At 39.3% G+C, this 24,671-nt stretch overlaps 1 protein-coding gene across 2 annotated transcripts in view; it reads right to left on the bottom strand.

Moving 5' to 3' along the window:
• GSK3B (glycogen synthase kinase 3 beta) overlaps positions 1-24,671 on the bottom strand; it is a 150,128-nt gene that overhangs the window by 30,866 nt on the left and 94,591 nt on the right. For both annotated transcript variants that reach the window (XM_071433279.1, XM_071433280.1), the window contains exons 5-8: positions 22,625-22,755; positions 20,706-20,812; positions 11,415-11,512; positions 419-514 (exon numbers count right to left, since the gene is read on the bottom strand). In XM_071433279.1, the coding sequence (XP_071289380.1) occupies positions 419-514; positions 11,415-11,512; positions 20,706-20,812; positions 22,625-22,755 (432 nt within the window). The remainder of the gene's footprint in view (positions 1-418; positions 515-11,414; positions 11,513-20,705; positions 20,813-22,624; positions 22,756-24,671) is intronic.

The following is a 24,671-nucleotide window of genomic DNA, read 5'->3' as shown; positions in this document are numbered from 1 at the left end:
TATCTATGAGAGAAGCATTTAAGAAAGTGACTCTCAGCCCTCATCACACTATTTAACAGCACTACAAAAGTGCCACATACATATTGGAACACTTTCCTCATTTCTATGTGACTTTTGCACATATCAGCTGATACCATGATAGTATATAGAATATTGCAATCTGCTACTAACACACACACCATGATCAAAAAAACAAAACAAAAAACAACCCACCTATAGGCAACCCCCAGACCAACAGATAGTACAATGTACTGCTTCAGTATCTCCTTCTCCTCAGCTACATAAAAAGTTTTCAGGTCCCCAGCTTAGTTAAAGGCACCCAGTTTAGACTGAAAGCCACCAAATCACCGAACAAACTGAACAACTTGAATTTTTACTTTCAGCCCACGTCTTTATTATTCAGATCATATAGACTCACCTTAGTCCATGGATGTGCCTTAATCTGAGGAAATTTGAATTCAGTATAGTTTGGATTCATTTCTCTAATTTGCTCCCTTGTAGGCGTTCCCAGAACCTATACAGGAGAAAAAAAAAAAGGCAAACTGTTTAGATATGCTTCATATGGAATTAGGACTGAAGTATAACCTATCAGACACTGAGACAACTGAAGTCAATCTATGTAACTAGTAAATTAATATAGTGTGGAGAGCAAGACAACAAAACTTTTGCACCCAGGAGAGGGAAGTCCTTCTCCAGTCTTTGACCACTGTCCAGAGTAAAAAATGTGTTGTACTGTGTGCTGCTGCCACTTGCCCAGCCAGTGGGCAACACTAAGAAGAGCCTGGTTGTCTCTTCATTCCCTCACACCACAAGGCTTTTACACACACTGACGAGATCCCTCATCCCCAGCCAAGCCTTCTCTGCTTCAGGCTCCAGCTCTTGCAATCTCTCCTCATATGACAGATGCTCCAGTGCCTTAATCACCTTTGTGGCCTTTACTCCAACATCAGTGGTCTCTTGTGGGCAATTCAGTTCATGCTCCAAGCCCAGTGTCAGAAATTTGTCCGCATCTTAGAAGAGTTTTTCACAAAATTAAAGCATCTCTCTCAAACTTCGCAGTATTTTGGTGGGGTAGAGAATTAACTTTCATTAGGTTTATATAAAACAGTACCACCAAACACATTCAGGGATTGCAGTTCACCGCATATCATTCAGGATCAGACAAGTAGCACAGACTGCATTTTACAAGTCATAAACAGCAGTCCTCTGACAAGCTTAAAAGATCAGCCAGTTACTGCTGAGCATGTCCTGCTCTCCCTGCAAACAAAACCGTGTGGCTTTAGGTGGTGCTTCCTCATCTCAATATTTCCACATGGAGGACAGACTTAGTTTAAATCTAACTTGGAAGTATCTGAAAGGCATACCCCCTGTGGTTTACCTTCACCAAGCTGTGTTTCTCATTCCCAGAATCTGCACAATGTTATTTATGGATGCAAATTAGCTTTACGAGAAATAACAAACAATTGCACTTCTCTTTGAAGGGGTGGGTACATTTTGAAAGGATTTCAGAAATGTCTTGAGGGAATAAGCCTGACAATATGGCATTAATGCTTTCTTTTCAATTAGCACCAAGTGTGAGAAAGCCATTGTCTTCTAGCTATATATGAAAATTGCAAAGTGTCTGCAAGAAATCCCATTGTTTTCTGCTTCCACCCAGTTCTGGGCATCTCTTTGCTCTGCTGAGAGAAGGGGAGATGGCAGAAGGCAGGAGTGGCTCCCCTGTGCTGGGCTCAGGCTCATCTACATGAAACCTGTAGTGGCACTATTTTGGCCCCATGACAAATCCCTCCACACAGCTTAGCGTAATGTTATCACCTCATCTCATCAGACTGCACTGTCACCATCAGGCAACAAATGATCACATAATGCTGGCACTCTACCTTGCTGCTTGATGAAGAAATATCTGGTATCTGTGTACATTTTCATTCTGTTAGAAGAATGGAAATCACAAAAATGCACTCCAGAAAGTCAGGTAAGGAGGTAAAAGAGAAAGGTAACTGCTGTTTGAGAATGTGTGGAACAGAGAAACTATCATCAGGTATTATGAACAAAACTTGATATCTCTTTGCTATTTAAAATAAGAGTTGCACAACGCAAAAATACACTATCCACAAAGCAACCTTTTATATAAAGAGCAGCAGCAGAGGAAATAAACTCTGCAACTTGCTCAGACAGTTGCTCCTTGGATAACAAATCTGACTGACAAATTGTATAAAATGAACAATAATGTTTTACAGGTCACATCGCTCATGAGGATTTAAAACCCACCTAATTCTAAAAGCCAAGGGCTACTCTCAGAAGTGTCAGCAGATTTTTTTGGGCGTATCTGAAAACACTGCTTTTGCTTAGGGGGTAAAAAAGGAGAATGTCTACAGATTCCATATATTTTGGTCAAGTTTCAAAGGAAAAAAAGAATTGAAAGGAAAATTTGCCCTTTCCCTGCTGGTTTTCTGTCTGGCATCCACAAGAGCATCAGCCACCCAGCTGCCAGCCCTGCCAGGATGGCTGCTCTCAAAAGCTTTGATGACCATCACTCTCAAACCTTTCCTGTTCTAAAAGATGAGATTTCCCACCCCTAAATATTATTTTCATCTGATTTTGGGATAAAAGTGATTTTTAGAACCTTGGAAGTTTTTTTGATTTCTTAAATTAACTTTCTGAAAAATGATGGGCACTGTCTATGGCTCTCATGTTTTCTAAAAGCTAAGTTTTCATGCCTCCCTAGTACAAACAATACTTTTTTAAAAGCATCTTTACCTTCTTTACCCCTTTTCTCCTCAAAAAATTCCTTCAATAGCTTTTCTAAGTAGCAGCAAGTAGATTTATTTTAAATTTAGCCCAAATATATCAAACTTGCTTGGTTGCCAAGGCTGCTCAGAACAGGAACCTACACAGTGCAAGTATATTTAAAGATCACCTATAGCACCAGATAACTCAGATTAGATAAGCAAGGCCAATTTCATGGAAGAACCCACAGACAATGTCTATTCAAGCATTTCACTAAAAGCACAGCTGTAACTCCAGATGATGGTAGAGGGCAACTCCTAAGCTCAAGCACAGGCATCTAAGCAAGAGCACTTCAGGTTTCACAGATGGTTAGAAAAGAATGTACTGAAGAGGGGTCATGGTAGCTAAAAGAAGCAATTCTCTGACCTTTCAGCTACATAGCAAGCAGCCTTCAACACATAAAATAACTGTACAAAAGGAAAAGTGAGTACTAGTAGCTACACAGTGTATTTATATTTACTCTGTTCTCTTGAGACTGTAAAAGCAGACTGCGCTTCCAATTGGTACTGATAGCGGATTAAGGGGAAAAAAAACCCCAACCACAAAACAACATGCCCCAAAATCCAACCAAAAACTGAAAAGAGAAGTAGTTTGGAAGGAAGAACAGAAGTTTTGAAGATTGTGTCAAATTCAAGTGACAAATTAGAACAGTGGGATAAATAAAGTGATAAGTCAAGTAGTGGTACAGTTTTACAGGTTATCTTGAAGAGGTCCTGCAGTGGATCTCTCCTCACCCCCCAACATACCAATTCTGTTTGCAACATGATTTGAAACTTCACCTCACTGATTTATACCGGATTTTCAGTATATTAGGAATACTTTCAAGTAAACTTGGTAACAGCAATCACTTAAGCTGCTGCAAAAATTGGTCAAAATTCTTCTTTTGAGAAAGAAACATGAATTACTGTGCTCATTTTTGGCAGAATTACTCCATGAAACAGCTGGTTTGCATTCAGATTGAATTTCATGTGTTTCAATTTGTGCCCATTCTTCTTGTCCTGTCATAGGATGCCAAAAAAAAAGAGGCTGGCTCCCTCTTTGAACCCTCCCTTCACATACTCTGTACACTGGTAAAATCCCCACCAATCTTGAAAAGTCACAGAAATACAGGGTCCAATACTGAATGATTCAGGTCAATGCAAATTGGCACATACTATTCTAATTCCTGGGGAATCTTATGGAAAGTAATTTTATCAAGGAAAAAGTTGAAGTTCGAGAAAAGTTTTTTTTCTATTTAACACTTGAAAAACAAAAAGAGAACCAAAGTAAGTAGTATAATAATAAAAATGCAGTTGTCTGATGGAATCAACTATAACTGGAATGAAGACTCAACTTTCAAATGAATGAAGGGGAGGTCGATGTGAAAATACAAAGCATCTTCCTGCATGTAAGATGCCAGGTCAACTAGTTTTTCTCTTCGTTACCAATTGTCATTACCATCATCTCTTAAATAAAAATAAAGAAGCATTATCTACTAAGGTTAACTAAAGAATACACCTGCTGAGAAGTGGACACTGCTCTGATTCTCCTAGAACAAAAATTGAACACAACAGGTTTCACAGTATATTCTGTCAAGTTTTTTCCTTGATATTAGTCTGTAATGGATGAAAGTCCCCAAAACATTTTTATTCCACAAACAGGGTTCATGAAGGTAGGGTAATGGTATGTATCTCCTGCAGTTAAAGAAAAGCTACAATAAAGAAAGGCTCACAAGAATGCCATCCTCACCAAACAAGAAGGGGGATTTATGAACCTGGAACAAGCCCTGAACTTGAATAAAGATTTTCAGTTTATGTTCTTACAATCAACTTTTTTAGGAGGAAAAGATGGATTATTCAGCTCCAAAAGACACTTCAGTTACACCTCAGTACCAAGACAGCTGCTGCCCACACCTGCTTCACTATGCGAAACCGCGCTGAGTCATTTATGAGCAACCCCACACTGTTGCAACAGCAGAGGAAAAGGAAAACTGCAAGAGTTTCAACAAATCCCAGTGGAATAAAGGCCCTTTATGACAACCATTGTTACTGCTGAACATTTGCCAAAATGTAATCACAGTTAAAGCAGAGGGACCTTGGTTAGAACCAAGGGTTCAGAAGCTCCAGCTGGTAGTCACTGAACTAGAGAGGGGAGAACATGATAATTTAAATCAGAAACCTCTAGAAAGCCATGGTTGCAGTAGTATAGTGGTCTTCCCTGGGAAAACTGTGCAAGTTTATGAGGAAATGTATTCCTTAAAGTCTGATGTTTATGACTTACCAGATGGCATAATTAATACTTCTGCTAACATGACTGCCCCTCTTCAGAAAGTTTTGAGAGGTGTGCCAATAGCTATTTAAAAAACTTACACTGTAGCATCTCAAGCAGTTAACACAGCTTGAGACAATACTTCAAGAGGTCTGTGGTAGAAAGTAAAATAAACTTACCCACTTTATATACACTTCCTTTCAAAAACACTTTCTTGCCAAACAATGAAAGCCAACTAAATATAGATATTTTTTCTATTCATAACACGAAAGGAGCTATACATCAGGAATAGGAAGAAACCCATTGTCATCGCTGACATGAATATAATTGCCCATCAACTTTTTATACTGCCTGCAAGCACTGGAAGTGATGAATTAAGTGAGGCACAGGAACAGCCAAGTTGTGATGTGGGGGGTACATCAGGGAAGAAAATGCCAGGAGCCTTCCCTTAGGGCTGAGGACAGAATCCATGTCAGACACAGGCAGGTCATCAGCACAGGACCACATCCAATAAAATGAAATACTCTCCTATGGCTTACTCTCCCGGAAGAGAAGGCTCCTCTCTGCCCATTAACTACTCTGACTGGATTTATTTTATTTCAAAAACTGAGCCCAAAATAGTACCTTGACATTTGAGCATGAGCCATATATTATAATTGCAGTCTATACTTAGCATTAGGCGCAGTAAAACTGTCAAGAGCCCAAGAAGTTACACATGAATAGGATTCCTGATACTATTGAACTTGCTTTTTCATAAATTTTTCCCCCTAGCTCCCCCTTACCCAGGAAACTATGAGAAGAAGATTTTATTATTCCTCTTAAATTACCATGAAATGTCAGTTTTGGTGCAAGGAATAATCACAGTGCAGTAGCAACCAAAAAACTCAAAGCAAACACCACCCCCACCCTGTAACCCCCACTTCTTTCCTGCAGTTTTCACAAGTTGGTTGATTCATCTCATACTCTAAATAGCAGCACACGGAAAAAATATTTCCGGTAAAGAAAACACCGGACAGATTGGCTGATGCTGTCCTCCCCATGTCCCAGGGCTGCTCAGATAATTATTGCTGCTTCGTTCTTTTGACAGATTCTTTTTTTTTTTCCTGCTTTTGAGAGGAGTATGGGGAAGGTACTAAACATAAACTTTGAGAAGATTATTATCTTAGAAACAAACCCAATTACCCTTCTGAGATTCACTTCCTGCAAGAGGAATAAAGAGTAACCACTGTCTGCAGGAACTGTACTTGAAGAGGTTTGAAGTTTGGAAAGCATATGCCAGCCAGTTTTACCTTGACAGTTCTGGGATGCTGTAGAGCTTGTGAGGCCAGGAATGCCAACAAACTCCCAAGCTTTCACAGGGAGCAGTCCTCCCATCCACCACTGCTGCACTGTAAGCTGTGCACAAGAGACTGGAGATCAATGAAGGAGTCTGTCCTGACCGCATCTCAAAGAAAAATCACTCTTTTGGTCTTAGTGCTCCTTCTTTCAAACTGTATTCAGCAGGGTCCCACTTGCACAGTGGATTTTAAATAGTGAAGTGGACACTGCCACCTTCCTGGGCTGCTGGAAGAATCCATCAGGTACAAGGCTGCAAGACTGCTCTGAGGCATAGTGTTTAATTGTACATAATTTCTTTATGGGATCACTGATGAAATCCACACTACCGCCACTGTGACTGTTTCAGAAACTGAGTACATTTCTGAAGGAGATGTCACTTGAAAGCCAGTAGGGGCATGAATTTTGATGAGTATATCTGGTTACCCACTTGAGATATTCCCCGCGATGGGACAACCTAACATTTGGGATAGCAAGCAAGAGCTAAAAAAAAAAAGTAAGAGTCACCATTCAAGATCAAAGTTTGGAAAAAGCACATGATTTCTCTCCTGTAATAGCATAAGTATTCAAGAAGAGTGTACTTGGGTTAAACCACTTCTTCAGATGGAGCTCCAAGACAGTACTCCCCTATATCAAATATCATTTTGTCACCAAAGTGGTCAAAGATCTCTCTTTCCCAGTCAGACTGAGAACATGCGGAAAGACCATATTTAAAGAAATAGGAACAAGTGGAAAAAATTTAAAAGAGGACTGTCTTTTGATGCAATTGAATGTGATGCTGTGGTTCTAGAGGGGCACAGTTTTTCAGAGCAGTTTGCAAATACACAGTAGGTCTGGAAAAACTCCAGGTGCAATTATATGGAGAAGATCTTGAAAGACTGCTTGAAATGAAACTACATTAAGCCTATTGAAAGTGTCTCAAAATCTGTCAAAAGCCAAAAATGCTTGTGATGCAGCAAGGGACTGAGGATGTTGAGCATATGGCCTGCAGGAAGGGCAAACTCTGCCAACTGATATATCACCATGAACACAGCTAAAGAGAGGATGTCATCAAGAACTGCATGAGAAAGGAGAACTAATTTAATGTGATGGCATTTTGAAGTCATTATCCAGTCTAATGCAAAAACCTTCACAGCCAGGTGTAGCATTCACTTGCTGTGTTGTGAAATAAACTCTGAATAATCGTAGCTGAGTAAGCAATTGAAGAGAAAACTGAAAAGTTTATCTTGGCTCAAAAAAACCTCCTCAAGTGTAACTGTGATTCAGTCATCTTGAATTGATAAGAACCAGCAGTAAAGCTTCTAAGCTGACCTCTTCCTGCAGTGGAATCAATCAAATAGAAAGGATGAAAGTCTGACGTATTTCCAAACGTGTGAGCAAGTATCTTCTTACTATAGCCCATTTTTAGAAGTTTAAAATACACCACCTTCCCTGCCCCTAACTTTCAGACACACAGTTCCAATGAAGCTATCTGAAAAGCAGGACCCCAGATAGTCAAACAGCAGCTCCCAGGTTCCAACATGCAAGTTTCTACCAAGCTCACTGCTATTCTACAACTGTTAGATCCCACAGCTCTGCTCCTCCCACAGCCAGCTAGCATTAAAATAAGTCTGTGTTACAATGAAGGCTTGAAATACCCATTTTCTATGGCAGCAAATGGAAGAGGTGGATGCCATCTGTCAGATTTTTTTAATGAATCCCACCCTAAAGGAAACTTTATACAACATCACGTTTTACACGTTGTGCCAAGATTTAGCATTTCTGATAATTTTTATGCTGCAGAATTGCATGTCCTCAACCATACTGAGGCTATGAAACAAACTCACTCATGTGGTTGCTTCTTTTATACCATCCTTTCAAATCTGAGTTGATTTTAAGCACCATTCTGGAAGTGCTAAGAGCAGAATGTTTCCATCTTCTTAATTCGATTATTGGTCATTTTTAAAAGATACACAGTAGATGGGACAGATACCTCCCAACAGCTGACAGAATGGAAAAAAATTGACCTCACTTTCTACTTTTTCCCCATTTTCAAAAGGTGAGGAAAAATTTTAGGTAAACACACTTTTTCCCTCTACTTCCACCATGAGAAATACTTGTAAATGGATACAGTGTTGCAAGGGAAGCACCTTGCTATCCCATTCCTAGACAATTTCTCACAGCTGTTGATCTTGAACACAACAGTCTCAATTATAACTTTTCTCTGTATTCCCACCTTCACCTTCTGCTAGGGCTTTTCTGAATAGTTTTGTAAAAGCTTCACAACAGAAGATTAGGGGGACAAGGGCACTGAAAAGCAACCCATTTCTCCAGTTTGCACTCAGCTTCTCTTCCAGTCTTGCCTTCAGAATATATGCTGCATTGGTAACAAATACTGTCAGAAGAAAACAGTACCCACCCATTCAGGCTCACATTTTACATTACACTTTCTTCAAGTTTCAGTGAACATCCTTTTTTGTGATTACTGCTGTAAGATTTACAGTATTTTTCCCCCAGATTTTCCTAAAACATACTGCCTCAGTACATTTTGTTTCACTTCACTTCTGTCTGTAGTGGACTACATATGTAATAGAAGATGAGAAAATCCCAGCATGACACAGGCGTGAATGGTCACTAAATATCCCCATTTCTATATTTAAAGAAATTTGTCAGAAGTTTGTTTCTGTGAGGGTGAGTATCATCATTTCAATCTGTAATTTACTGACATACCTTTTACACTGGGTACTCCTTCAGTTGCCTTGAGAAATATCATCAGTTTGCCAGTACTATATATCGTCACTACTATGAGTTAGTCAAGAAATTTACCACCACAGAGGTACAATTTTACTGAAATTTTACTTCAGCAATTTTATTGAAGTACTCCTCTGCTTCAATACAACTGAAGTGCAAACAAAAGTGTCACAATTGGAGAATATATGTGCTATGAAATTACTGGCTCATTGATGTTTTCTTCAGGAGTGCAGAACTGATGTTAACAGCTTCTTAGCAAACTTTCAACCAACCAACAAATTTCTGCTTGCCAAGCATGTCAATAATAAGAGACCATCTATCTCCTCGTTATTTTGCTTTCACATTGTGGAATCAAAGCAATGGTAGGGCAGAGAACTACAGTTTTGCCAATAAGGTCTCTCTACACTCAGATTTCTGATCAAGCCATGGACAGTCACCATGATATAAAGTTCTATTTACAAAAATTCAGGTGGAGGTTGGGCTCTTCTTGTGGACAGCAGGGACAGTTTAGTCTGGACATCAGAAGGCATTTCTTCACAGAAAGGGTGATTAGATATTGAAAAGGACTGCCCAGGGAGGTAGTGAAGTCACTGTCCCTGGAAGGGTTTAAGGAGAGACTGGATGTGTCATTTAGCACCATGGTATAGTTGACATGGCAGAGTTGGGTCATTGGTTGGACTTGATCTCAGAGGTCTTTTTCAATCTTGCTGATTCTTTGATTAGCTTTAGTTTATCAGGATTTTAGACATTCATTAAAAAACAAACAAGGACTTTTCAGAAATGTCCAAAAGCAAATACCATGCATTATCACACAAAATCCTGAGGAGGTCTGCTCATCTGACGTGGACCCCTTCACATGTCACAAAAGCAGTGCAGCAAAAGAGCAGGACACCACTCCAAGACATTTCTCAAAGGTTAAAAATATTGTCACTTGTACCATCATCAGCCCTACATCTGAAAGCAACTCTAGTTTTTTTTGTGTTTCCTAAGCAAACTGACCCAACTTGGATAAACTGAGTTTGAAATACACTGGGCAGAAATGCAATAAGACAACATCAAGAAAGTCACAGGAGGAGTATGTGCAAGACATGGAGTCTCCAGAGGCAAGCTGCTGACTGAAGGATGTCCAGCAGGACAGACAAACTCACTGTAACAGAAGCCAGGTTTATGTGGTCAAAACCTGGAAGAGATGGGGTGACAGTCTAGAAATGTCACAGGACACCCCTGAGCCTCAGCCCATGTCCTTCAGGCAGGAGAATGACCAGTCAATGTTGGTTCATGTCATACACTCTGCTAGGACAGGGACAAAGACACCGGCAGCTGTTCTAGTCAATGACACAGACAAGTAGGAAGCTCTCCACCTACAAATTTGGGTTTTGAGGGGCTTTTCACATGCATGCCACACAAATATTTATGCATCAAGGAAGTAGCAAAATCAAGGAGGAAATTCTCTTACTAGTGCCCTCACGGTGATGAAATCAAAAAAGCTGAACAGTATGCGTACACATCTTATCCTCTGTCATAATGCCACCTTATTATGTGCATAGTATATATTCAGAGGAAAATTATACTGTTCTCTCTGGAAATCTTGTTTCCTTCACTGCAGAAGTTGAAAAAGGTAGACAAGGGTGCTGGGAAGTCAGACACCTGTCTATAAACTATTCTTCCATGCCTCCAATTTGAGAACTTCAGAATATTCACTGCTTTCCAAATGAAATTAATCAAGATGTGCTTGGACATAAGTGATATATAAGTGTTACATATTTTGACACATTAGTTATTTTACCTTTAAAAACAAGACTCTTCAGGTGAAAGGTACCTTTGTCCTACATGTCCTGATTCTGTATCTACAAAAACAAGTGCCTTTTCCCACCTTTAATTTTAAAAGAGCTAGGAGGAAGGAAGAAGAGAAGGCAACTACATATGTGAAGAATCTGGCATAAGGAATTTAACAACACTGTTTTCAAAGTCAAGTATAAATTGTGTGCAACAAAGGAAAAAAAGACTCCTAAAGAATGAAAATCATACATTAATAAATATTGTCCCAGTATGCAAGCACTTTTTTCAAGCACACTGGAGTGCAATCCTTTATGACGGAAAAAGCCCCAGTATATATCATTATGCATTACTGCAAGAAGAGAAAGTATAGATCATCAGGTTCTCAAAATAGCAGAAGTGTTTTCAAACACTGTTTACATGCAAAAACCGTACAATCATGTCAGAAGATATGTATGCTCACCAGTTTATAACAGTGGATGTTTTCATACTGATTCCCAAGGAATAATGCAGTCAAAACAACACTTAAGATTCCATACCTTGATTATTTCCACCAACTGATCCACACCACTGTCACCTGGAAAGATCGGTTGTCCTAGTAACAGTTCAGCCAATACACAGCCTGCTGACCACACATCTAAAAAGGGAAAGGTGGAGGACAGGGAAAGGTATCAGTAAAATATACATATTAAGCTATTCATAAAAAACCCAGCCATTTTAAGCTACTTACTTTATCCTTTGCCATGTTTGATTGTGTATGCAACACAGCTAAAAATAAAAACCACTCCTATCCTAATGTTACCAGATACCTGGTATAAAACAACAGTGTGCAGACAGTCTTAGAAGTCAAACTGTGAGACAATGAGAACTGGAAAATCACGTTAAATGCTATAATATATTGACATTTAAACTTACACATGGAGGGAAAAGACCATAAAATGCTTGCCATTTATAAATTGAGAATTTCCCTGTGTTGGTTTAAATCACATTGATTATGAACTACGAATAGGTATCATGCAACACAGTGGCTGATGTTTTTACTGTTTCTCAGTGTTGAATCGACTCAGTTTTTCATACATATATTGTAAGCATACATGCACTGACAGATGAACCAGTACTGCAAGTATTACTAGTATCCTGAAGTACATGATGATTAAGGGATCTGGGAGGCAGCCTCTCTACCCAGTCACTTCAAGATCTAATCTTTATCCCAATTCCATTTGCCAACTTGGATGAGTAACAGAACTGCAAGTCACAGATCACATGTCAACAGCATCTTGTAGAAGAAGCCTTTAACTAATTTTGTATGTATACCAAAAACCTCAAGAAGTCCTTAGGAGCTATTCCTCCTACATGAAGAAAATTTTCATAATCTATTCCAGGTATATCTTCTTAAATAATTAGGCAATTCAATATTACAGAGGCAACTTAGGAATGTATCTAAGTGTACTACAGAACACAGTATTTTATTTTTGGAATTTAATTAACCAAAGAGAAAAATCTAACAAAGCAAATGCAATAAACACTGTTTATCAGTGTTTGTGAGAATCTAATGTAATTGCACAGCAAATAAATGGAATTTTAAGCTGCTCAACACAGTAGAAGTATTGTACTTGATTGCAGAAAACTGCTTCTCCCCAAAAATAGATTCGCTGTAAAGTTTTCTAGAAAGTCTTCAATTGTTGAATGAATACCTGAAACCTTACACTAAAATTCAATCTCAAACAAGCAATCAGCAACAGAAGAGCCATAAAGTCTGGAATACAAAGAAACACCCCAAAAAGGAAAACCATTCCCCTTCCACCCATATGTCTTTGAACTCTCACCTACTTTTATGAGCTAGCCTTGTTCCCCAGGAGAATTTATCTCCTGAGATCTGTTCCACTGAGATAATCTATGCTATGACAGAAATCCTTACTCCCTCATCTATTTAAACTATGTCCCATCTCTGGAAGTGTTTGAGGCCAGCCTGGATGGAGCTCTGAGCAACCTGGTCTAGTGGAAGGTGTCCCTGCCCATAGCAAGGGGTTGGAACAAGGTGGTCTTTAAGGTCTGTTCCAACCTAAGCCATTCTATGATCCATGGTACTGTAAAGCAGGATATGCACAACCCTGCCAGTTATGGCTAAAGGTCTGAGCAAGGAAAACATCTCTGACAGCTCTCCAAGCCATCTATTATCACTTTGTCACAATCACCACGGAGTGGTGCAAAATAAAATCAAATAAAAATTTCAGGAGTTTAAGATTTATATCAAAATAATCAGCAAGTTAAAACACAGTTTTCCTTCCCCCATTTCTAAAGGAAAGAGTGAGAAGGCTTTGCAAAAATACTTCCCCTCCTCAGGAATATGGTTCAATTGGAACATACAGTAGACTAACACCACTGTCATTACTTCAGCTTTTGAAATTATTCACTTCCAAATCAAATGGATGCACTTTTACCTAATGTCTTGGTGCAAACATTGCATCAGGGTTTATCCTAAAACGTAACTACTTACAATGTAAACAGTACCAGAAATAATTTGACATTTGAGTCTTGAATTTTAGCAAGCAAACATACAAGTTGATGCTTTTTAATGTTTTAGTCACATTTAATAAAAGCTGATATGGCCACTGAGGTGCTAAGATCTCTTCTGGACAACAAACTAAGAAGGAATCATGTAAAGAATGTTTAATTGCATCTAACTAATCAATGTCTCTCTCTGATAGCTCCTGCTGTTGGACCAATACATCCAGCAAAACCATGATGCAAAGCATCACTTTTGGTGTCTCCCATACGTATTAGGTTTAGAGGAATTACATAACTGTTCAACAGATAGATTTCTCCAGAGGTACCAAAGAGATAGATTAAATGTACTAAGCAGTCAGAATGTTATAACTTAAAATTCTATTTAAAGATACCTTTAAAGGGTTTTAAGTAAGCCAAGTCCTTTACAAAACAAGTAGTTACACCAAATCTGTAATCATTATTTACAACTCAAATCCTTATTTTGCACTGAAAATGTTATATATGGCAAGGACAAATATTTGACAGAATATATACAAACACAGAGCTGACAGGAGAGTAAGTCTTTAATCACAATTCACTTCCTTTTAAGATTTTGAAAGTATGCTAGCATTACTTTCTTCAGATTAGACTGTGGCTTTTTCAAACTGTTTTAAATAACCTTCTGGTCTGACTGTTCCATTAAGTTGGCTTTGAGCTCTTTTTGCTTTTCCTAGTTTCCCTAAATGCTTTTGCACTCCACCAGTCTATTTCAGACAAGTCTGTAGGGCAGAAGTCTCAAATGCAATACAAAAATTTTATAAAAACAGCAGTGTTGGTGCCAAGGTGAGGAGGGTTCAGTCCTTTGGGGAAGGGCTGGGATTCCCCAGCCCTGCCAAACTGCAGCTGCAAACCAGCCAAACAATGTGCAGGTCCTTGTTCAAGAAAGCCAAGCACGAACAGCAGAGGGCACACGAGAAAGCTGAGGGCATCACATGGGAACAGAGGGAAAAAAGCAAGGATGTAGGTCATGAGGAAATAGGTGGCAATGGCTGAGGAATACTTGCTGGCTTTAATCCCTCAAACATACATCAAAATCCATCAGAAACCTATTGCTCCTTATGCACTGAAATCTTCCAACCTAAGCAATCTAATGTCTTGTTTAAAGTCTATTTACTTTTCCTTTACTTTGCCTGCTAACACTTTAAATACACAGTGCAGTAAAACACAGGCGTTTCAAAATCTCCATCTTTTTTCCAGGCATGTAATTTCACCAACTTCCAAATCAGGACTTGGGCAATGTTCCCTGGACAAGGAAGTGAACAAATCCTTGAAGCAACCTCAACAAAATCCAGAGAGTGGAGGCTAAGTTGAGGAGCTCCAAGGAGGGACAGAAACAAAACAATATACACAGGTATTTATACAACTCTTGATAAGCAATGTACAATAAGGAACAAACTCAGAAATTTCATCTCTGCTGAAACTTGATGGAATTTATGCCATTGACTAAAATTTGGTTCCAGGATAGTTTGCTCTTTTTTTTCCCCACACCCTTTATATCTTGCATTTTAAAATATATCTACCACACCAGGATGGTAAAATTCTTCCTCAAGCCTGAAGTAAACAAGTACTAATTTCTGTATTGAAAGACATGTTACTTAAAGGAAGTGATCAGCTTAGAGTAGTTCCTTCCCAGAGACTTTTATGTCTTAGTACAGTCAGAGCTAACTGCTACAGATTAATATGTGGTGTAACTACCTGCTCCCATGGGAGAAGAAGCATTTTCTGAACTATTTTTTTTTCAGTATGTGCCAAGTTAATTAAAGCCATCTAGGACTCTCATTCACATACTTTAAATTAGCTAATAAACACGAGAGAATCTTAAAAGAAAAATACATCAACAAATGGTCCTTACGCCAAACTAGTTGGGACAACGTGAAATTTTAGGAGAAAATACTGAAAACTACTCATATTAAGATAGCAGGCAAGGGTACTTTCTTCATACCTTCAGTGAAATGTAGTCTAAACTATACAGAGAATAAATACAACTGCCAGGCAACAGCAACCTTCAAATAAGCTTATTTTAGATAGTAGTCACACATTACAATGGTAGCTAATGCCATATCTTTCCTAGACTAAAGAACACTTAGACAAATACCATTATCACCTAACCTACCTCCATTAATTTAAACACACAAAAATTCATACAGCCTCTTGTACTACAAAAATTTTCTTAAATTAAGTCTCTACTACTTTATTGATCTTCAGAGCTGTTAGATGGACGATGTCTAATAATATAATATTCATAATGCCCTTGCTTTTGAATGCATTCTAGCATTACAGAAGGCAAGAAAACAAGTATTTATCTTTAAATCAGGAAGAGGCATTTAGGAGAAACAGTGCAAAATACACTCCTTAGCTTTAATTCTGTAAGCGTGCAATAGCCATTTTGAGTTGGAAATTAACACCCTGTCCACAAATTTCACTTTTTCTGATTTTAAACTCTGCCTTTCCAAGCTGAAAAGCTGGCCCTCTTCTTCACAGCAGAAGCACCATTCATTGAATTACACTCTAGCTCCTCTTACTCGTTATTTGGAGGACATGGAGGAGGAAGGGGGGGAAAAAAGACAGTTTCTCTTATCCACTTAGTACAAATTAAGAACTTCCATTTATCTGACGCTTTATGGGGCGTATTTACCTTCCTACTTTTTTATTACCCTCATCTATTCATCTCTGCCTCACTATTCCTTCATCTTGATAGACATCCTCCATCTTGGAGGTGACTCAAAGCTGCTGCTCTGGAAACTGTGGAAACAAACCAAAAGTCAGTAAAGCAGCCCTGGGAAGTCATAAAATCAACAGCTTCTAGTTGCCAAATGCCAGACCCGAAGTGCTTTTCACTGCTGCTTGTTTGAAACAATATTTGGGATGTCAGAACAAGAGCAAAATTCAGGATTACAGGCAGGTGTGGTATGTTGGTAGAAGTTTTGTACATCAAGCCACCACAGATCCATGGACTGACGAGAAGGAGTAAGGCTGAAACATGAAAATGCTTGAAAGACATGCTTTTTTCAGTATTTGGAACAAAAACTAAACACAGGTATCTCTATTCTCTTGCAATGAAGAGATGAAACTACAATGACAGGTGGCAGAGTAGTTCAGTAAATTAACACACCTGTTTACTTTCAGCACTGGAAGCTGCCATCTGAGAAAGAAGCAAATCCTTCTGACTGTTTGGCAACTGTTCAGGGACACACCTTGTGGTGGTTCTTCCTCAAGAAACTCTGAGACAGGCCAACTACACATACCTGCAGAAGGAGCTTCTGCTCCAGACTGCTGAGGTGAAACACATGCTTGCTAGGAACGTGAATGAACAACTTGATGATACTTATTTTCAGACACCCCAAGAGAAGCCAGCAATGGTCATGCAGATCAATCTTTCCCTGACAGTGGCTATAAATGTTCCCTCTGGAACAGTCCCAACTCCTGCCAGTGCAGTGGTGGAACAAAAGCACTGAGAGCAGCAGTCCCTCGTGCAGAAGCACCACCAGGATCTGCTGAGTCCTCCCCTGCCCTGTCACCTCACCTAGGGAAAAACCACATGAGATGGAGGCAAAGCTCAGCTTCTTTCCATACAAAAGGAGCTTGAGGCCACAGAAACACCTGCATCCAGCCCTACTCCAGTGCCTGTCCCAGGACACTGCAGGGGAACATGGGCACCCATTCCAGGGTTTTTCAGCAGCAGCATCACCCATATGACCAGCACAGCCAGAACCATGCCATCAACATACTCTGGGATGCTATAACACACACAGATTGGCAAAGAAGAAACCTCAGCCAAAACGCTGTCAAGGCACAGCTGAAGGGCTTGGTTTGGAAAAAACCAACAAACCAGCCCCCCACTTCCCTCTCTTCCCCCCCCCCTCAAAAAACCCCAAACAACCAACAACAAACTCCTGCAAATCAGCTGCAGGAAATAAACTATGTCCATTCCCAGCAAGCTTTAGAGACAAACACACACACACACACTTGCAGAATTCATAGCCAAAGGTGCACAAAGGCCCAATCTGTACAAGCTATGAAGGCACCCAATTGACATGAATACTTGTGCCTGACGACTGAAAAATCCTGTAAAGTTCTAATGCAGTCACATAACAGCTATTATGGGTAGGGACTTGCAGCTATTTGGCAACAGTGACTATTTAAGAACTCTAATAGGTCATTTCCCAGGTCGTTATTTTAAAAATAGAGTCCCAGGTCTGCTGAAGACACTAACTGCAGTAAATGTGATTTGATGCTGCTCTTACTACGGTATGTATTTAAATGCAGCACTAATGTGGTACTTTACAGAAGTGTGACAAACATCACATCCCTGGCTCAATTATTTTTTAAAGGGACCTCTTGGGTTAGAATTGAAGTCATGCACTTCAATGAAACAATCAAGATCCTAGAAGTTAAATACCAGTTCACAGTTTGTTGTGACATCCAGGATGAAGAGACACATCCTGGAATGAACTGCTACACTGAAGAGCAAGTAATGTCATGAGGACAAATTCATGTGCTTAAAGACAACCTGGATGAAGCCAGACAGCCTAATGCAACTCCTGGTTACAATGCTAAACAAGATGACTAACAACTGACATTGCCATAATGCAGCTGGCTGTGCAGTCAAGTACTGGGCCACCAGTGCCACTGCCTAGTCTTAAAAAGGACTTCTTGCTCAGAAATCCTTCCAGTCATTATCCTGTTGCAGCGCATTATAATCATAAGCCCTGCAGTAACATTAACAAACAACAAAAACTCTCACAAAAAACAGTTGGAAGCCTTGCAGATAATGTAGGAAAATTTCTACTTAGAACACTTTTTGGCTTTGTATTCTTCATTGATTTAACTTTTACCACAGTTTTACTAGAGGATATTTAACTGGGAGAATAAAGATCCCTGCCTTACATGTAAAGCTCACTTTTTGTTACCACACACCCAAGTCATTCTTACAGAGTGATAAAGACTATAGTAGGAAAAGGTTGTTATGCTAACAACTCACAAGAAAAACAAGAACTAAAAAAACCAAGCATGCCAACATATAAGTTTAAAAGGCAGCATTACAATACTGAAGCATTTCACAGTTCCCTACACTCTGAGCTATGGATAAAGCACTAATAATTACATAGTCTTTTCCTTCTTTTAATAAATCCCTATATGCTTGTTGATTGGTTTTCCAACAAGCTGGATGAGCTTGGATGAACAATCCCATGTGAAATAAGGAAGAGTTCTCACTATGCACCATTGCTGCCTACCAGCAAGAACTAAGGGATATGTACAAACAGCAGCACCACAAAATTAACCTTTAGAATTTCTTAACCCTTAGAAATTAGCATACTGCAGAACACTGGGAAACTGTAGAGCTTGTAAAAGCATTTTATTCCTGCTCATCTCCCAAATCCAAAGACTGCTAAGAAAGAAGAGGAAGGTGGATAGGACAGGAAGGAGTGAAGGAGTATTAACTTAATTTTCAAGCAATTCAGTGCAAATTTCAAAGAAAGGACTTGGAGGGACAGGTGAGGTTTTTGGCACAAGACAGTCAGAACAATGACTGAAATTCAAGATATTTTTGAAGGCAAATGAAAAATTGCACTTCAGAATGGAATTTTTATTAGAACCATTTTAGAGACCAGCAGGTAAAACAACAAAAATGGAAAGCACAATTTGAACAAGGGTCTGCAGCTGGAGCAAGAGACACTTCACAGGCTTATCTGAAAAGCAGCTTCTCCTGCTGACACATAAAATACACATTTTATGCAGCTATCCTCTGAAACAAGAGGTCTCAGTGCACTCTGATAATGCAGCTGAGCCAATCTATTAGCTCTCAGCTGGCAAAAAGATGTCAAATGGGATCAGCCACCTTTCCCTCACTCATGAGCTCACAACACTTTGCTTTTACCTAGGCTTTGCTGCTTACTGGACTGCACAATACTGCTGATTGCACTCAGTCACTCACACAGCAGGAAGTTAACCTGCCAAAATTTCTTGTCAGTTGATGCTGAATCAGCAAATTAAAGAGTAAACTGTGAGAGCCAGGGTATCCAGGGACAAGTGCAGGGGTGGGGCTGCCACTTCTGGCAGCAGCCAACAGTAAGTTCTGCCCTTCTATCTTTATTGTGCCATACTTTCCCCAGACTACTCTTGGTTCTGCTTCTTTTTCCTACTAGGAATATATGCAAGAGTTGCTACAATACATACTGAATAGTAAATAATGGGAAAAAAATTTATGAGAGCAGGGAAGTCTTCAGGAACATGCTGAGGTGGGGTTTTTTGTTCCTCTTTAGGAGCTGCAGAGTTAAAACAAGTCAGCCAGCCACTGAGTTTCACTCTAGTTCAAACATAGTGAGTTTAAATATACTGGTTATAAACACAGTCTACCAAGAGTTGATCATGATCTCAAAATCCTTTGGAAAACATTAAACCTTGCCTAAATGACTCAAGTCCATAAGCAGAGTAAAAGGTTCCCCAATATTGTGCGGAGAGCCAATTGTTCTCTTTTGCACTAGAACTCAGAAGGAGCCCAGGGCAGTATCTTGACTGAAAATCTGAAGTAGTTACCAACAACCAGCCAACACACTGTTGTTCATTTCCAACATTTTTCATTTTGCTGTTCATTTTTGGTTATCTACTGTAAGAAAACTTGGCTGTTCCTGATCTCCATGAAACCTCCAGCTTCCCTAGTATCTCCATGACACAGCCATGTGACAGGTATATAGAAAGAGTTCTTTGTGTTCAAAATTAATGACTAAAGGACAGTAAGAGCTAGCAGAATTAGCTGAATTAGAAGGACTGCTGTACACAATATATTAAAGTTGTAAAGAGAATTTAATTCAATCATTAGGTCACACCTCCCCCTATAAACTCTTTACTAAAAAAGCCAAGTAAATAAATTACAGATTTATGTCTTTACAGCACATCAGAAACAGTAGCTGTTTTTCTGCAGACATTCTTTATAGTTATTTCAAGTTACTAAAAATGCTTTTCTAGCTTGAGATCTCATACTTACTTTTAAACTAAATGGCAACATTACATGGAATTTTTTTCCACTTGTAATCAGATTTTCCCCCTCTACATTGTAAAAGCCCCTTTCCTAGTGTAAATAATGCTGAAATCTCAAAAGGTGTAGAAAGCACAGCAGCCATCTACAAAACACTTGTATTTCTTTAAAAAGTGGTACCTAACAATTTACAACCAAATTCAGCCCCTGGGGATTACATTTGAGATCTCTGGAAACCGTTACACTACAGTAGAGGATAAAAACCGAGGCAAGCTGGTACAGATGTCAATGAAATGCACACACATACCTATACTGGAGGTATAATCGGTGGCCCCAAAGATCAACTCTGGTGCCCTGTAGTACCGAGAGCAGATGTACGACACGTTGGGTTCTCCACGAACCAGCTGCTTTGCACTGGAAAGAAAACAACAGTATTTCAGTCATGAACACTTCAACATTGCTGTGCACACCAACACGAAGCTTTGGCACTCTTCACCCACTCCCCATTCCCAAATATTGAAGTACAATATTCTTTTAAGCTGATTCAAACTGACTCCTTGATTCACTGTGAAATCAGTCCAATCCATCAAGCATCTCCTTGTACTGGGCTCAGCAAAGGAAATTCTGAGTACAATCTAGGTGAAAAACAGGCTGCCAGTTGTCATTTGACAAATACAAAGGCTTGTTTACAGTGGAAAAGAGGACAGAAAACAGTTCAAATGTAGCCACCATTTAAGGTTTAAAAGCTCTGGATATTCACAAGGACTGAGTGGGGTATTTTTGTCTGTTTGGGGTTTTTGTTTGTTAGTTTGCTTTTTTGTTCAGTTGGTTTTTAATTTCCATCACAATATTCTGCTCCTTTGCTACTTAAGGGAGCTTGGTATGAAGTGACAAAGAAACAAAAAGCCTTTGCCATTGTATTCACATGTCAATGGTCCACAATTAACATGAAGGTTTCTCTTATACTGTAATCGATCAGCCATAGAGGGGCTAACCTACAGTATTGCCTCAATACTTCTTTTTGAAAGAATCCAAGAAAAGAATGGGCCACAAGACCACATTGCTTAAGGAACATGAGTCTATGGGCATATTACACTTCTTTCTTAATTAACAAGTGCAAGACAAAAAGGAGCTGGAAGACAAAACTTCCCTTACTGCCCTTTTGGAAATATGACATTCACCGAAACAGCACCAAATAGTAACTAAAGTGAAAAAAATTGACTGCAAGCCAGTCAAATCCAGTGTTCAGCTCTCCAGACACTCCTCTCAGCCTGCAGTGAAGAACTTCCACCACCCATTTTAAAGTGTCTCAGTTTTCAGTTTTCTATATAGAAACTACATTTAACAAATTCCCACTGATAAAAAATAGTAAGTACTCCCTTGATGCGCTGTCAGTGTTGAGCTTCAGCATGATTCCTACTTTGTCCCAATGCTGGTGATGTAGAGCTGAGGAGATCCCAAGGCACCAGCCACGACGATGCCCTGCCTGAATAACCCCCATCTGACATTCCCACTCACTATGGGCAAGCAAATTTAGCAACAGCAGCCTCTGTGACCTCTCACACATATACCCCAACTATTTTAGTCTGCAAAGTTACAGCACAATCTAAAGACTGAACTTTCTCAGAGAGAAATCTACGTCTTGTCTCACTGCAGATTGCTAGAATTTCTGTATTGGTTCTTAGGGGCTGGACTCTAAAGGTGATTCTGAGTGGATATTAGAAATCAATGTGCCTTAGGAAACCAGAACATAGATGTCCACTATCCAAGAGCTTCAAATGAAGTGCTGCTTTTGATTTTGAGCCTCTATGGTATTTGCAACATTAAGTGAATTGTTGTAAGTGCAAGTAGACTGACTAGTGTAACATCATCCTTTTTAAGTTACAATGCCACCACACCTGTCCTCTCTTGCCCAAACACACTTCACTGCAATAACTGGTTCTGGTTTTCCATGCTGTAGTATTTTCCCCATGTCATGGTGTATTTATTTCATTTTTCTAATACCTGCAAAAATAAGAGGTGTGAAGTTTAATTCCCTCCCTCTTAATATCCTTTTCCAGCTCTTCCCTGCCACTCCTTTGAACTCACTTTGGGGGGAAAATAGAATAGCAGTAATTCCTCTTTTAAGCTACAAATAAAAACCTTCTAAGGGACACTGAGAATTTCTTGGCAAAGTTGCATCAAGGAAGATCTCTTCACCAGGTTTCAGACCACAAATGTGCTTACCTTCCAAAGTCACAGAGTTTTAGAACAGCTGTATCAGGGTCCAGCAAGAGGTTCTGTGGTTTTATATCCCGGTGGCAGATCCCAAAGGAATGGATATAGGCTAAACTCCGGAACAGCTGATACATGTACAACTGGAACACAGAAATACCAGTCAAATCAGGGTTAACAGTCAGTTTAGCACAAACCCTTATTAGAAGAAAAACAAAATCACTGAGAAAAAGACCATACTGAATGCCTACTAGGGTTATGAAGGTGGGCAAGGTATTTGAATACATTCCCCACACGCCCTTTGCTGCATACACACACATGTGTTTCACATCTTTTTATGTGTCCTTTGAGATAGCATAATTAGCATAATTCCAAAGAAATAATTGTGCCAGTTTTCCAACATTTGTAAATAATGGCAATCATAAAAAGCATACCAAAAAAAGTTTCAGTATGCTCTACAAATAGGCCACTTCACAGCAGTGAAGTATTCCAGGTTATTAAAAAAAACCCCAAACAAACAAACAACCAAAAAAACCACCCCACAAAATCCAAAAGAAAACCCTTTAGTTAGTGAAGCTATATTAAATATTGCCCAAAGACAAGGGTAGTGTCTCAGCCTGTCACTGAAGTGAATCTCTCAGTGTTTCTTGCTGAGGGGACAGAGTCATTTTAATTTCAAATCTCTGGACAAAAACAGAAGGCAAATAAAACCAACTGTTCAAAATAAGTTTATGCAAGGCACAGCAAACTAGTATGCTGAGGGAGAGTTTTCTCTGCTCACTTTCCAGGGCTGGCTAACCCCTTAGCAAGGAAGAACACAGCAAGGGGAGGTATTACGAAGCCAAGAACTTCACAGGAAGCTTACAGGGCAGGGGGAGGATGTCCAGCTTCTGGAGATACACACTTTTTGCTATGGATAATGAAAAGCTGCTGGATACAATTAAGGATGTATAGCATATACAGTCATAAAGGCATAGAAAGCCCTGTTTTAAGGTTGACAAAAGGCTGCCAGATTATTTTTTATTTTTGTTGTGTCCCCACAAACAAAAATCAAGCTACAGGCAGGACACTATACCAGGGATGCAACTCCACACTTTTCTTTCACAAGCACATTTTTCCACAGTTCACCTTTAATAGTCTATATAACCAGGTGCAATTAACTTGATATTGATATCAGGTCATGTTTGCCACTCTTTCACCATTATCTTTGTCGTCACACTTTCTCTCCCCCTTGTTTTTTGTTGTTTATTTGGCAGGAAAGTAGGAGAGGGAAGAGAATTGCTTGAATTTTGGCTCTAGGCCTCTGGTTTTCATACTTGTTTCTGAAAACCACAACTCTGCACAAAGAAAAGCAAACAAACATTTTTTCCGAATTGCCTGTTCTAGTCCCTCAAGTATGTATTGTGCAAGGGTATTGCAAAATAATGCAAAAGACTGATCTAACTTGAGGGGTCAAGTTAACACATGTGGGATTTATAAAGTATGCCTTTCATCTCCACAAAGCAAACCCAAAATTTCCAAGGACTCCTTACAGCAGGTTAGAAATTACAAATAAAGATTAACCAGAAGATTACTAGAGCAGCTTCTGTGCAGCTTTAAGTTTCTTTGTTATTCAGGGAAAAGCAGCTCTCTGCCTGCACAGTTATCCATCAGAAGTGAACAAATAGGTATGATCTGACCTTTGTGTAGCCAAGATGCCTGAAAAATTGCAAAATCTTTAATGACATTAAGGCAACATGATCTTTTTATATACAGGATTATATAAAAGCCTTGCCAGAAAAATAAGAATAGCTTTCCAGACTACCTGGAACAGGAAGTCTCAGGCATCCTGCAAGATGAAAGAGTTGAAGCAGATTTTTCTCTGAAAGTGTAAGGAAGAACAATTTTCTCAAGTTCCCACAACGAGAACAATTAGGGCAAGAACACTAACAAAAGATATATAAACAAGTTATCAAAAGCCAAGCCTACAGATTTTGAGGAGCATATAACCTGAAGACATGATGTTCCACCAACAGACCAAAGGGAGTGACCTTGAAGTCTGCTGGATGATAAATTTCTG

Source organism: Agelaius tricolor, unplaced genomic scaffold (genome assembly GCF_023055355.1).
Source record: "Agelaius tricolor isolate 1412-34295 unplaced genomic scaffold, bAgeTri1.0.p SCAF_9, whole genome shotgun sequence".
Taxonomy (NCBI): domain Eukaryota; kingdom Metazoa; phylum Chordata; class Aves; order Passeriformes; family Icteridae; genus Agelaius; species Agelaius tricolor.
The sequence above is the reverse complement of the archived record's forward strand: the minus strand, read 5'-3'. Positions and strand labels throughout refer to the sequence as shown.